This window comes from Oncorhynchus mykiss, chromosome 28, assembly GCF_013265735.2.
Source record: "Oncorhynchus mykiss isolate Arlee chromosome 28, USDA_OmykA_1.1, whole genome shotgun sequence".
Taxonomy (NCBI): domain Eukaryota; kingdom Metazoa; phylum Chordata; class Actinopteri; order Salmoniformes; family Salmonidae; genus Oncorhynchus; species Oncorhynchus mykiss.
In genome coordinates, this window is record NC_048592.1 from 34148407 (window position 1) to 34163365 (window position 14959).

General features: G+C 40.8%; 1 protein-coding gene across 4 annotated transcripts in view; it reads left to right on the top strand.

The window, feature by feature from the left end:
* LOC110509059 (RNA-binding Raly-like protein) overlaps nucleotides 1–14959 on the top strand; it is a 45538-nt gene that overhangs the window by 20777 nt on the left and 9802 nt on the right. For 3 of the 4 annotated variants that reach the window (XM_036966852.1, XM_036966851.1, XM_036966853.1), the window contains exons 2-4: nucleotides 13225–13303; nucleotides 13676–13723; nucleotides 13846–14054. In XM_036966852.1, the coding sequence (XP_036822747.1) occupies nucleotides 13225–13303; nucleotides 13676–13723; nucleotides 13846–14054 (336 nt within the window). The remainder of the gene's footprint in view (nucleotides 1–13224; nucleotides 13304–13675; nucleotides 13724–13845; nucleotides 14055–14959) is intronic. The other variant, XM_036966854.1, reaches the window with a different exon arrangement.

Here is a 14959-nt window from a genome sequence, read left to right on the forward strand (position 1 = left end):
AAACACATTTCCGGAGACTTATGCAGGTTTGGCAGTAATTTCTAGCATTTTGTTATCTTGGACCGGACTAGAGAAAATATCATAATTGTATACATATTCTTTCAACTCCTTGCATATGTATCCATGAAAATGTTACTTAAATAGTTCTCTGCATCCGTATGAACAAGTTGATAGTTCTTATTCTGAATAATATACATTTTCTTGAATTGTAATTTAAATAAATCATCAGGAGGATAATGTCGTATCTATCTCTACGTCCACTCTGATATGGTGATGGATTTTGTAATATTACTGATTTTAGCAGTAGTAATACAGTTATACTAGCCTGGTCCCAGATATGTTTGTGCTGTCTTGCCATATACAGCACAAACAGGTCTGAAACCAGGCTACAGTTACTGTTGACGTGAGTGGACTGCACTTTCCTAATGTGAACACTAGGTGGTGGTAGCGGAGTAGTTATGGAGGCTACTACAGCACTTGTTGTCTCAGTTGTGTAGCACATCTTATTAAGATTCAACAGCTTCACGTTATCTTTCCTGAGAACACATCGTGATATCAGATATTTGTACTTTATAGCGGGAATCCTTAATTGGTGGAACCTCCACGCCCGTTTGCGATATTACAACAACAAATACTTTTCTGCAAACAACTAACAGTTTTTTTCCCCCTCGGACATCACTGCCCTCACGATGGAACAGCAGAATATATACTGCAAATTATTTTATCACGTTGTGCGACGCGCCTCACCTCCACCTTGTCAACAAAACAATAGCAACGGCCATGGGGCAGACAGCTATTTCCCCCATTGCGGACCATCTTTAACTAACTAAACTGAATCTCACGTTGTGAATATAGTGGTTTCGCCAGTCTTCTGTATTAGTATTATAATTAATCTGATGATATGTATAGTTATCCTCTCTTAAAAGATGCACTATGCAGAAATCAATTCTGATAGTTAGCCTAATTTCAGTTTTTGTGACAAAACAAGCAAGTATAGTGTATAAGAATCATTCTAGCATCTAAACCATTGTGAAACATATTTTCCATAACAAAAATATTGTAATTTCAGCTGGTGTACAAAACCAAAAGTAAAAGATACAAAAACAAAACTTAAAAACGGGAAGCATAGTTATCACACATATAGAACAGATCTTACGCTTCTTAGACTTGCTTTGCATGATAATTACAGATCTATAAGTCACATTTCTATGGGAATTTTGTTGGGTCTGCCAAAAAAAGTTACATATTGCAGCTTTAAAATGTATAGAGAAAGATTAGAAATATCTCGGTCTAGGGGGGATTTTTTTTTGTTCAATGATACATGAATGCCAGGACAGTCTAACTGAAAAGTTATACTACTTCAAGAGAATACAAATTGACTGGTGCAAAGTCAGTGGGCTATTGAAAGAGACAAGTTAGCAATGATGAGCCTCTTTTCTTGTGTGGAATAAAAAAGTCAGACGATAAAGATGTCATCCAGGAGAGACAGAGGCCTCTACTTTCAGCAGGCTCCATTGTCCTTCCTGTGTGATGGTGAAATGAGCACGGATTTGAATCATTTTTCAACATTTGACAGTCATTCAAAAGATGGTCTCAATACACTGGAGTCTCCGAAGATGTGGTTTGGGTATAGCCGAATTCAAGAGGTCTAATCTTGGTCTGAAACTGGGTCTTGAGGGCTCTAGACAACTACAGACATGTGACCTTCTATTGAAGACCTTTGTTGGATGGTGTGGCCACTCCTACATGGTACTGAATGTTAAGAAAACCAAGCATTTGGCTATTGGAGCTCACTGACACCAATGAGGACTCTTATCAATGGTGAGCCAGTGGAGACCATTGATCAGTACAAATATTTTGGCGCTTTCCTTGACAGCAAACTAAGTTGAGGCCAATGTGGATGCTATGTGTGCAAAGGGAAATTGGTGCTTGTTCTTCCTGAGGAATCTCTGCAGTCTCAGAGTGGATAAGACTATTTTCTATAGATCATTCATTGAGTCCAAAAGTATGTGGACACACATTGCTGCAGGGACTTAGTGAGGTCAGGCACTGATTTTGGGTGATCAAGCCTGGCTCAAAGTTGGCGTTTGAATTCATCCCAAATGTGTTTGATGGGGTTGAGGTCAGGGGCTCTGTGCAAGCCAGTCAAGTTCTTCCACACCGATCTCAACAAACCATTTCTGTATGGACCTCGCTGTGTGCACGGGGGCATTGTGATCCTGAAACAGGAAAGGGCCTTCCCCAAACTGTTGCCACAAAGTTGGAAACACAGAATCGTCTAGAATGTCATTGTATGCTGTAGCGTTAAGATTTCCCTTCACTGGAACTAAGGGGCCAAGCCCGGACAATGAAAAACAACCCGAGACAATTATTCTTTCTCCACCAAACTTTACAGTTGCCACTATGCATTCGGGCAGGTAGCATTCTCCTGCCATCTGCCAAACCCAGATTTGTCCATTGGACTGCCAGATGGTGAAGCATGATTAATCACTCTAGAGAGCGTGTTTCCACTGCTCCAGATTCCAATGGTGGCTAGCATTACACCACTCCAGCCGATGTTTGGCATTGCGCATGGTGATCTTAGACTTGTGTGCGGCCATGGAAACCCATTTCATGAAGCTCCCGACAAACGTTTCTTGTGGTGACGTTGCTTACAGAGGCAGTTTGTAACCATAATTTGCAAATAAATTCATTATAAATCCTACAATGTGATTTTCTGGAATTTTCTTTCTCATTTTGTCTGTCATAGTTGAAGCGTACCTATGATGAAAATTACAGGCCTCTCTCATCTTTTTAAGTGGGAGAACTTGCACAATTGGTGGCTGACTAAATACTTTTTTTGCCTCAGTGTATCTTCACCAGTCCTATTTATGATATTATTTACAAAGATTATACTGGTTAAAAAAAATAATCTTCAAAAATAATGTTTTTTTTTAACAATTCGTATATTTGAGTCTGACCATAATATTTGTTTTGTCTTTTCTGATTAAACAGAAATCACAACCAACTTTCTATGGCTTGTCCTTAAAAAAGCAATATTATTTCATTTTCAAATAACCGAAAGTAAGATGTTGTAATCTGAATAAAGGGAAAAAGGCCATTCTTACTAATGTGCTAGAGAACTGGTTCGGTTTTAAGAATAACTTTTGTAGGACTGAAGCCTTTAGTAAGATGTCTAATGCTTTAATATTTAAATCATTGCTGCCTTCCACATTTATATTCATTATATAAATAGGCCCGTTTAACTTAGTCTGGCTTGCCATTCCAAATACCTAGTTGCTAGGTGTAGGCAAGGCCATAAGCAAATAGGTAAACTGGGATATAACTAAAGAGTTAAATCAGGGTGATTTTTCCACAAATAGGCAGGTATTTTCCTTTCCATGTAAGATATTATCTATCTTTGCTAACTTGCCATTAAATTGTATTGTTGTGAGGTCATTTCTTTGTTTTTTGGGATATTAACACAGAGTACGTCCACTTCACCGTCAGACCATTTTAATTTTAATTTAACTATAAGGTAATGTAAAGGTTGTTTTTTGTTGTGATCAAATACGTAATATAGTACATTTATCATTATTTGGCTGAAATCCAGAGAGGTTAGAAAAAGTATCTAGATCCTCTATGAGGCTGTGGAATGATCCAAATAGTGGTTTTAAAAGAAAACATGAATCATCAGCGTACAATGACATCTTTGTTTTTAAACCCTGGATTTCTAGCCCCTTGATATTATTATTATCTGATTTTAAAGGCTAACATTTCGATGGCCATAATAAATAGATATGACAATAGTGAACAACCTTGTTTTATTCCTCGACAGTTTAACACTTTCCAATCAAATCAAAGTTTATTTGTCACGTGCGCCAAATGCAACAGGTGTAGACCTTACAGTGAAATGCTTACTTACAGGCTCTAACCAACAGTGCAATTTCTAAAAGGTATTAGGTGAACAATAAGTAAGTAAAGAAATAAAAACAAGAGTAAAAAGACAGTGAAAAATAACAGTAGCGAGGCTATATACAGTAGTGAGGCTATAAGAGTAGCGAGGCTATATACAGTAGTGAGGCTATAAGAGTAGCGAGGCTATATACAGTAGTGAGGCTATATACAGTAGCGAGGCTATATACAGTAGAGAGGCTATATACAGTAGCGAGGCTATAAGAGTAGCGAGGCTATATACAGTAGCGAGGCTATAAGAGTAGCGAGGCTATATACAGTAGCGAGGTTATATACAGTAGAGAGGCTATATACAGTAGCGAGGTTATATACAGTAGAGAGGCTATATACAGTAGCGAGGCTATAAGAGTAGCGAGGCTATATACAGTAGCGAGGCTATAAGAGTAGCGAGGCTATATACAGTAGTGAGGCTATAAGAGTAGCGAGGCTATATACAGTAGCGAGGCTATATACAGTAGCGAGGCTATATACAGTAGAGGCTATAAGAGTAGCGAGGCTATATACAGTAGTGAGGCTATAAGAGTAGCGAGGCTATATACAGTAGCGAGGCTATATACAGTAGCGAGGCTATATACAGTAGAGGCTATAAGAGTAGCGAGGCTATATACAGTAGTGAGGCTATAAGAGTAGCGAGGCTATATACAGTAGCGAGGCTATATACAGTAGCGAGGCATTAAGAGTAGCGAGGCTATAAGAGTAGCGAGGCTATAAGAGTAGCGAGGCTATATACAGGCACCGGTTAGTTGGGCTGAGAAGTAGCCATTATTTACTATTTTCCACATTGTATAAGAGATTCTCCAAAATGTAAATATTATATATCAATTCCAGTCATACTTTATCAAACACCTTTTCATAGCCAGCTATGAACTTAAGACCTGGTTTCCCAGATTTGTCATAGTGTTCTTTTGTTTCCAGTACTTGTCTTATATAATCTCCAACGTCTCGTCCATGTAAAACAGCAGTGTTATTGGGATGAATAATATACGACAATGCCTTTGTAATTCTGTGTGCTATGCATTTTGCATTACAACACTGAAGTGTAAGGGGCCTCCAATTTTTTTTTACATGGACTGGTTCTTTATATTTACCACTTGGGTTCTGTTTCAGTAATAATAAAATCAGAACTTCTTGCCGAGTATCTGATAATCTACCATTTGTACAGGAGTGGTTAAAACATGCTAATAACGGTCCTCTGAGTACATCACAAAAGGTTTGGTATACCGCAACTGGTAGGCCATCCAATTTTCCCCGTCTTTAGGCTTTAATTGCATCAGGAAGTTCCAGGATTGCATCAGGAAGTTCCAGGAAGTTCCTCCTCGTCTTCACATGAGTCTTTCTGTACAGCTGTTCCTTTTACATTATTCATAGAAAACAAATCCTTCCAATTCACTTTGATTAGTGTAGATGGAGGAGACTGAAATGAAAACATATGCTTAAAGTACTTTGCTTCCTCTTTCAAAATATAACTTGGTTGACTCCGTCATTTGTAACAAGAGTTTCAGTAAATTATTTTTGGTAGAATTTCTGCCGTATGTTGAAGATTACAAAATAATTGTGTATTTTTCCCCATATTACATTGTGTATATTGATTGTCATGTGTCCATTGATTAATCCACTCAGACTGTATGTGTGTGTGAGTGTGTGATGCTGTAGTCCGTCCCCCCCAGATCGGCTGTGCCATGGTACAGTCCAGGGAGGCACTGTGAGTCCTGCCTAGTACTGTCGGCAGTCCATTTTTGGAACCCCGACTAGAATAGAGCATCTCTACTTGCATGAAACCGTTTCCAGTTCGTCATGGCAATGTATAATAAGGGCAGACGCCGCAATCAAAGATGTGAGTAGTTAGTCATGTTTCTATGTAAAGGTGTGAGTAGTTAGTCATGTTTCTATGTAAAGATGTGAGTAGTTAGTCATGTTTCTATGTAAAGATGTGAGTAGTTAGTCATGTTTCTATGTAAAGTTGTGAGTAGTTAGTCATGTTTCTATGTAAAGATGTGAGTAGTTAGTCATGTTTCTATGTAAAGATGTGAGTAGTTAGTCATGTTTCTATGTAAAGATGTGAGTAGTTAGTCATGTTTCTATGTAAAGGTGTGAGTAGTTAGTCATGTTTCTATGTAAAGGTGTGAGTAGTTAGTCATGTTTCTATGTAAAGATGTGAGTAGTTAGTCATGTGTCTATGTAAAGGTGTGAGTAGTTAGTCATGTGTCTATGTAAAGGTGTGAGTAGTTAGTCATGTTTCTATGTAAAGATGTGAGTAGTTAGTCATATTTCTATGTAAAGATGTGAGTAGTTAGTCATATTTCTATGTAAAGATGTGAGTAGTTAGTCATGTTTCTATGTAAAGGTGTGAGTAGTTAGTCATGTTTCTATGTAAAGGTGTGAGTAGTTAGTCATGTTTCTATGTAAAGATGTGAGTAGTTAGTCATATTTCTATGTAAAGATGTGAGTAGTTAGTCATATTTCTATGTAAAGATGTGAGTAGTTAGTCATGTTTCTATGTAAAGGTGTGAGTAGTTAGTCATGTTTCTATGTAAAGACGTGAGTAGTTAGTCATGTTTCTATGTAAAGATGTGAGTAGTTAGTCATGTTTCTATGTAAAGATGTGAGTAGTTAGTCATATTTATATGTAAAGATGTGAGTAGTTAGTCATGTTTCTATGTAAAGGTGTGAGTAGTTAGTCATATTTCTATGTAAAGATGTATTGATTACATCATTATTGTATTTACAGAATTACATTATGTACAGTAGAATTTGCACAATTTGTGCTTCTCACATTCGCCTGAAATGAATGAATGAAATGGATGGACCTCCTCTAAGTGGAGAGACAAGAGTATTGCCCCAGTCACTCGGTTACATCATGCCCCAGTCACTCGGTTACATCATGCCCCAGTCACTCGGTTACATCATGCCTTCAGTCACTCGGTTACATCATGCCCCAGTCACTCGGTTACATCATGCCCCAGTCACTCGGTTACATCATGCCTTCAGTCACTCGGTTACATCATGCCCCAGTCACTCGGTTACATCATGCCCCAGTCACTCGGTTACATCATTAAACTAAACCTCAGGCAGTTGATTCCAAAAGAGAACTGAAGTGGAGACAACAGCAAGTCAACAGTAATAGCAAATGAGATGATAACAAGGATTGTGTGTGTACGTAAGGCAGGGGTTCCCAAACCTTTCTGACCCGCGATCCCATTTTGATATCCATGTAAAGAAAATGATGTAATCAACGGCCAATGTTTACTTTTTTAAAATTGGGGCTATGACAGTCTGTTACAAATCAGTCTGACAGTATTTCCATCTGAAGGAAGTATGCATCAGGAAGGTGTTGGGAAGTTCAGAAGATCATCAGGCAATAATGTTGTATGAGCTTCTGTGTAGAAAAGAATAACATTGATGAATGATATTTTCCCGGTCTTGTCCACTCTGTTCTAATGAGTCCTTGTGGGCATTGTAGAGGGAAACAGAAGACATGCACATGTTCCTGAGAGTATTATCTCTCAGTGATCAGGTCATAATATTTTGTAACTTATACCGAGCCACATTTGTAGGAAGAAACCACTCTGTTATTTACAACCATATCTAGCGGCTACCGGAGGTTACCGAGATATTTATTTTATCTGAATTTCCCATGTGGAGTCGCGACCCCTAGTTTGTGAAACACTGATGTGAGGAGTGTTTTGGAATGTCATCATATGCCTTAGATAATGCCTTATCAATGTTAGTTAGTTAACATTAGGCTATATCTAACATTATAGAATCTAGAGAGTTCTATTGAGTGGAGTATTTTTTAAGTGTTTTTTTGGAGTTGAAATGCCATAATATGCTTTAAAATGCCAAAGTAGTGGGCAGGCTGAGGCAGGGATTCAATCTGTATAGCGCTGCCGACAATGCGGCTTTAAAAGGTAACATTCCTGCGTTCGCGAAGACCGCGTTCATGGTAAACGATGCATATGTAAGCTCAATCGGAGATGACCTTTTAACAGTGCATCGTCGAAAAAGGGGATTGCAGTTACAGTGTTGACTATAGAGTCATATTGTGCAAAGCCAGCAGCCTTTTGACCTGGTATCTGAGTGATCTGATAGGTCACTAAATCCATAGAGGAGCACTAATTTAGTATGGATACTAGGAAAAGAAGTCTTAGTTTGAAGTCAAAAGTTATTTTATCTATTCAATCCAAGGCATGTTATCGACAAACGCATAGCATTTGACCTTTAAAGGTGATTTTACACTTCAGCCGACATGCACAGCGTTTATTGGGAATGCGATCTCCGCAAACATCGGGTAAAATGTTGGCGTTGTTGGCTATCTAGTGCAATGCTCTACAACGCGCCTTGGATTAAATCACGGCCTGTCTTGGCTCAGCATCAGGGGGGCTATACACTCTTAGAAAAAAAGTGCTTTCTAGAAACTAAAATGGATCTTCTCGGTCCCCATTGGAGAACCTTGTTGGTTGCAGGTAGAACCTTTTCCACACAGGGTTCTACATGGAACCCCAAATGGTTCTACCTGGAACCAAAAAGTGTTCTCCTACGGGGAGTGTTGAAAAACCCTTTTTTTCTAAGAGTGTAGGAGAGGTTCTTTCTGGCAGGTATGATGTGCCAAACCTCTGAGCCAAGTTTGTCTGTGGAAAACAAGTTTGCTCATCCCCATTAGCTATATGGAGAATAGACTGGTAGGGAGCGCAGATGGATACACTTGTAGAATATCAAATAGTACTTTTTTTAAATGTTATTTTTTAAACATCCATTCTTGATCACAAAAAAAAACTACTTTTGCCAGTCTCCTGCATGATAAAGCCATATACTGAACCATAGATATCAGCCAAGCCCTTAAAGAAAGATAAGATAACTCATACCTGGCTCTCCCAGACATCCAGACCTTAAAAGCACAGTTATTATCTGATGGTATCTGTTACCAACGACATGAGAGGTCTCTTACACATTCAAATTCAAGGCACATCGAAACTCTCAAAAAACTCTATCATGAACACAATCTGCTGTTCACTCAAGCAACTATACTTTATTGTACATAGCTAGTCCAATAGAGTTACCATACTGTAGTTTCCTAAAAGGGAGGCATAGACCAAGTGACTGTGAGAGCTCTCAGCAGCAGCTTTGATGGTCTCTAAAACACAGACTGTTCCCTCCATCAAGGCCTGTGGACAGGGATAAGAATGGTTTGAAGAGAGTACAAGCTGATGTAGCAATGCTAATGCTGTACATTCTGCTAAATGGGGATGGGTTTGGCACTTCAGATGTCCTTTGATATCCTTTTAGCCAAAATAGAACATTGTAAAAGGTCAGAGTTCAAATTGTATTTATATGCATGTTCTTAAGTCGTGGTCATTGCTTAGCAACACATTATTTGTGTGTGTACCTTGCCTTGCGCACACACACAACACACCCACATGTACTCTCTCTCTCACACACACACACTCTGTCTCTCACCATATGCACACACTCTCTTACACAACCCCAAAGCACACAATTATATGATTAGTATAATGACTGACATCAATCACAGTACTGTGTGTTCCCTGGATGAACGGCACAGTGTTCACTTAGAGTCCCACTCTTATCATTAGTGACCTCAGCAGGATTCCAGGGGAGAACGTACTCTGTTGAGTGCCACTCTATCATTAGTGACCTCAGCAGGAGTCCAGCGGAGAGTGTCTTTTATGGAATGGATGAGTTGTTCATCAAAACCCTCACAGAGTATGAATGTAAGAAAGGCACTGTGTGATCTACTGTAGCTGTCTCTGTGATGTAGCTGTATGTATGTGTTTTCTGTGTCTGCGTGCTTGTGCCTGTCTGTCCTATTACCTTGAGAGACCCTCAGGGCTCATAGGATTGAGCCGACAGACAGACGCTTCAACACTGATATCATCTCACTCCCCGACCAGTGTCCTGCCACTCTGAATGGGACAGGGATGAGGTGTGAGTCAGTGCTGTCAATGTGTGTGCAGATGTTTCCTTATCTGTTGTACTACTCTGTATTTATTCAGGGAAAACCCATTGAGACCAGGGTGTCATTCCCAAGGGTGCCCTGATCACAACAATACGACAACCAATGTACAACAAAACGGCAATCGATACAAAACAGTTACATTCCTCAGCTGCTAGGTCTTCACTCAGCACCCTGAACTGCCGGAGAGGCACCAGAACATCCAAATTGTAACGAGTTCTGCAAATTGTCCCAGCAGTGAGGCGCATTAAGACTTAAATGCGGATTTACCTAATTCAGCGGAGACCCGAGGAAGTTAACTAACCCTGTGAACTGGTTTAGGTAACACATCTTTATACTTCAATAAGGAAGTTAGGCAAGTCGGGAAGCTTGTGTAGTAGAGCTTTGTAAACAAAAAGGGAGAAATTAAGAGATCTACGGGACTTTAATGAGGACCAGCCAACCTTTTGATAGAGGACGCAGTGAGGAGTATTAGAACTGTCACCTGTGATAAAGCGAAGGGCGCTGTGGTAGACGGCATCCAAAGGTTTAGGAGAAATGATAAGCTGCATTCTGGTAAATTGAGTCGCCATAGTCAAGAACTGGCAGGGAAGTTGACTCTACAATCTGCTTGCTGCTGTTTCGGGAGAGGCAAGATCTATTTCTAAAGAAGCCTGCTTTACACTTGTGCTTTTTAACTAGTTCATCAGTGTTTTTTAAACATTAAATCCTTGTCAATCCAAAACCCCAGATATTTTTAGAAGAAAAAAAAAACTTGCCCAAATGAATAGCCCCGTTGGAAAATATAAATGGACTGTTTGAAAATGTGAATCACATTTTCTTTTTTCTCCCGTATCCCAGTTTGGGAATACCTGTCCTCGGCCAATGACTTCTCCAAAAGATAACTGGAGTCAGGAGTCAGCTAACCTGGAGTCAGGAGTCAGCTAACCTGGAGTCCAATCAATGAGATTGGAGATGATGTTTAGAGCTGCCCTGCCCTATAAAAAAAAACACTCACAATTGGAGTTTGTTATTCACAAGAAGCATTACCTGATGTGAACCATGCCTCAAACAAAAGAAATCTCAGAAGACCTAAGATTAATTGTTGACTTGCATTGAGCTGGAAAGGGTTACAAAAGTACCTCTAAAAGCCTTGACGTTCATCAGTCCACACGGTAAGACACATTGTATATAAATGGAGAAAGTTCAGCACTGTTGCTACTCTCCCTAGGAGTGGCCGTCCTGCAAAGATGACTGCAAGAGCACAGCACAGAATGTTCAACGAGGTGAAGAAGAATCCTAGAGTGTCAGAGTGGAACATGCTAACAACTATGTTGACGAGGCCACTAAACCAAAATGGTGTTCATGGGAGGACACCATGGAAGAATCCACTGCTGTCCAACAAAACATTACAGCACGCCTGAAGTTTGCAAAAGAGCACTTGGGTGTTCCACAGCGCTACTGGCTAAATATTCGGTGAACAGATTACAGTTGAGTTGTTTGGAAGGAACATAAAAAAAGGCACAAGCACACCAACATCAAAACCTCATCCCAACTGTAAAGTATTGTGGAGAGAGCATCATGGTTTGGGGCTGCTTTGCTTGGATCATCGATGGAAAAATGAATTCCCAAGTTCATCAAGACATTTTGCCGGAGAATGTAAGGCTATCTGTCCGCCAATTGAAGCTCAACATAAGTTAGGTGATGCAACAGGACAACGACCCAAAACACAGAAGCAAATCAACAGAATTGCTTCAACAGAAAAAAAATACGCCTTCTGGAGTGGCCCAGTCAGAGTCCTGACCTCAACCAGATTGAGATGCTGTGGCATGACTTCAAAAGAGCGGTTCACACCAGACATCACAAGAATATTGCTGAACTGAAACAGTTTTGTAAAGATGAATGGTTCAATAATCCTCCTGACCGTTGTGCAGGTCTGATCCGCAACTACAGAAAAAGTTTGGTTGAGGTTATTGCTGCCAAAGGAGGGTCAACCAGTTATAAAATCCAAGAGTTCACATTCCCACCCTGCACTGTGAATGTTTACACGGTGTGTTCAATAAAGACATGAAAACATATAATTGTTTGTGTGTTATTAGTTTAAGCAGACTGTGTTTCTCTATTGTTGTGACGTAGATGAAGATCAGATACAATTGTATGACCAATTTATGCAGAAATCCAAGTAATTCCAAAGGGTTCACATACTTTTTCTTGCCACTGTATAAGTGCTGCTCTCCACTTTCTGGAGGACCGAGTTTTCAAATCAGTGGAATTAGAGTATGATAGCTAAGGAGATGGAGAAAACACCTGTCCCCGGATTACATCTTCAAACTAAGGTTAACCATGGCATCCATGACAGGGAGAAGCGTCCATTCCAGAAAAGATAGTCTAGCTTGCTACATTTTCAGATATTACACGTTTCTAATTTTGACAAAGTCTTTTTCATTTCAAGTTAAAGTGTACTGTTAGCTAGCTCGTTATTTATATCTCAGAGCCATTTGCTTTGCTAGTTATAGCTGGTTTGTTAGCTAACATTGAATCTAGTTGGTTAGCAACCTGCAGATTCATGCAGGGTAGAAACATCATAAATTGTGATTATGGTTCATTGTTTAGCTAGCTAGCGACATGTCGTGACAAAATAATCCACTATGCAAGCATCCATTTCAATAGGGCGAGTAAAATGGTCAGTGAGCTGTTCACTCATTTGTGTATGGAAGTAGCTAGCAAGCTAGCCAACGTTAGCCAGTTAGTTTGGGTGCTTGACTGCTGTTGTTAGGTCAGCTAGCTGTATGATCTGTGTAGTATAGTAATATTATTCGTATCTCAGAACCATTTACTTTGCTAGATATAGCCTAATGTTAACTAACTAACATTGAACCTGGTTGGTTAGCTACCTGCAGATTCATGCAGGGTAGTAACGTCATGAGTTGGGATTATGGTTTATTGTTTAGCTAGCTAGCTACAGGTCTTAGACTTGACACCATCAAAAATCACACATTGTGTCTGTCCTGTCTGACCACTTCCAATAAGCCTGCTTTCAGTAAACCTTTGAATGAGTGTTTAACAGTGTGAAAGACCTTGGAAAGATCTATAAATAGGGCAGCACAATGATTTTTTATCATCTAGGCAATTTAAATCTAAAACAAGCACAGCTGCTGAAACGGTGTTATGTCCAGGTATAAAACCAGACTGGTGCACATTAAGAGTAGAGTGAGAAGTTAAAGTTATTAGCTGCCAGTTGGCCATGAATTCTAAAAGTATGTGTGGTCTGTGTGAAGCGTTCAGACAGTGATCCTGCAGCTGCTGTGCTTGTCTTCCAGACATCAACATGGCAGGAGAACCAAGACCCTACAGGCCAAAGGTGGTGGGCTCCAAGAGGCCCCTCTCCTCTCTCTACAGGTCAGAGTCATAGCATGACCATAGAAATAAGATTGTCATTCTGTGAGCAGGACAACCATAGAAAACACTTTGTACTACTCTATAAATAGAGTTGGCTACAGGAGCGTTTCTCAAACCCTTTTTTTTTTGTGCCAGAGAGTGACAAGCTATGCCCACTTCCTTCTTGGAAGACCACTTTCATTAAAACCACTTACATTAATAAACCACTTACACTAAAAACCCACTTACACTAAAACCCACTTACATTAATACTAGCCCTTGAGTAGGGACAAAATCAGTGTCAACCATACCAGGGACTGATCAACATCCCTTTTATTGTTTTGGCAGTGTATCAGTGGCTTATTGTATGTACATCTCTATGTCTGTCTTTAGTGGCTATGAGTTTGACTACGACTATTACAGAGAGGATTTCTACAGCAGGTATGGAAATCATTCTGCTCTGTTCTATTCTAGTATTTGTTTTGGTAAACAATGTACTCCGCTTTACCTATTTAACTACTTCTTAAAACTTTTGCCCCTCTCACCTTTCCTCGTCTCCCTAGATTATTTGATTATCATGGACGCGTGGTGGAGCCCCCCATCCGATCGCCGATACCGGCCAAACGCTCTCGTGTCTTGGTCCCGTCCCTGCGGCGAATCAAATCTTCCTTGCCGGTCAGGACCTGCTCTGACTCCTTTTCTTCTTCCAGACCTCTTCCTCCGTCCTCGCCTCTACCTCTCACTTCTGGGTCTTCAGCTGCAGGATCTATGTGTATGTCTAGTACTCTAGTCACTCTGGCTGCCTCTATCCTCCCCTCCCTCTGTCCTACTTTTTCTCCCTCTATCCTCCCCCCACTCTGTCCTACTCTTTCTCTCTCTGTCCTACTCTGGCTGCCTCTATCCTCCCCTCTCTCTGTCCTACTCTTTCTCCCTCTCTCTGTCCTACTCTTTCTCCCTCTATCCTCCCCTCTCTCTGACCTACTCTTTCTCCCTCTATCCTCCCCCCCCCTCTGTCCTACTCTTTCTCTCTCTGTTCTACTCTGGCTGCCTCTATCCTCCCCCCCCCCCCCCCCCTCTGTCCTACTCTTTCTCCCTCTATCCCCCCCCCCCCCCCCCCTCTGTCCTACTCTTTCTCTCTCTGTCCTACTCTGGCTGCCTCTATCCTCCCCTCTCTCTGTCCTCTTTCTCTCTCTGTCCTACTCTGGCTGCCTCTATCCTCCCCCCCCTCTGTCCTACTCTTTCTCCCTCTATCCTCCCCTCTCTCTGTCCTACTCTTTCTCTCTCTGTCCTACTCTTTCTCCCTCTATCCTCCCCTCTCTCTGTCCTACTCTTTCTCCCTCTATCCTCCCCTCTCTGTCCTACTCTTTCTCCCTCTCTCTGACCTACTCTTTCTCCCTCTATCCTCTTCTCTCTCTGTCCTACTCTTTCTGCCTCTATCCTCCCCTCTCTCTGTCCTACTCTTTCTCCCTCTATCCTCCCCTCTCTCTGTCCTACTCTTTCTCCCTCTATCCTCTCCTCTCTCTGTCCTACTCTTTCTCCCTCTATCCTCCCCTCTCTCTGTCCTACTCTTTCTCCCTCTATCCTCCCCTCTCTCTGACCTACTCTTTCTCCCTCTATCCTCCCCTCTCTCTCTGTCCTACTCTTTCTCCCTCTATCCTCCCCTCTCTCTGTCCTACT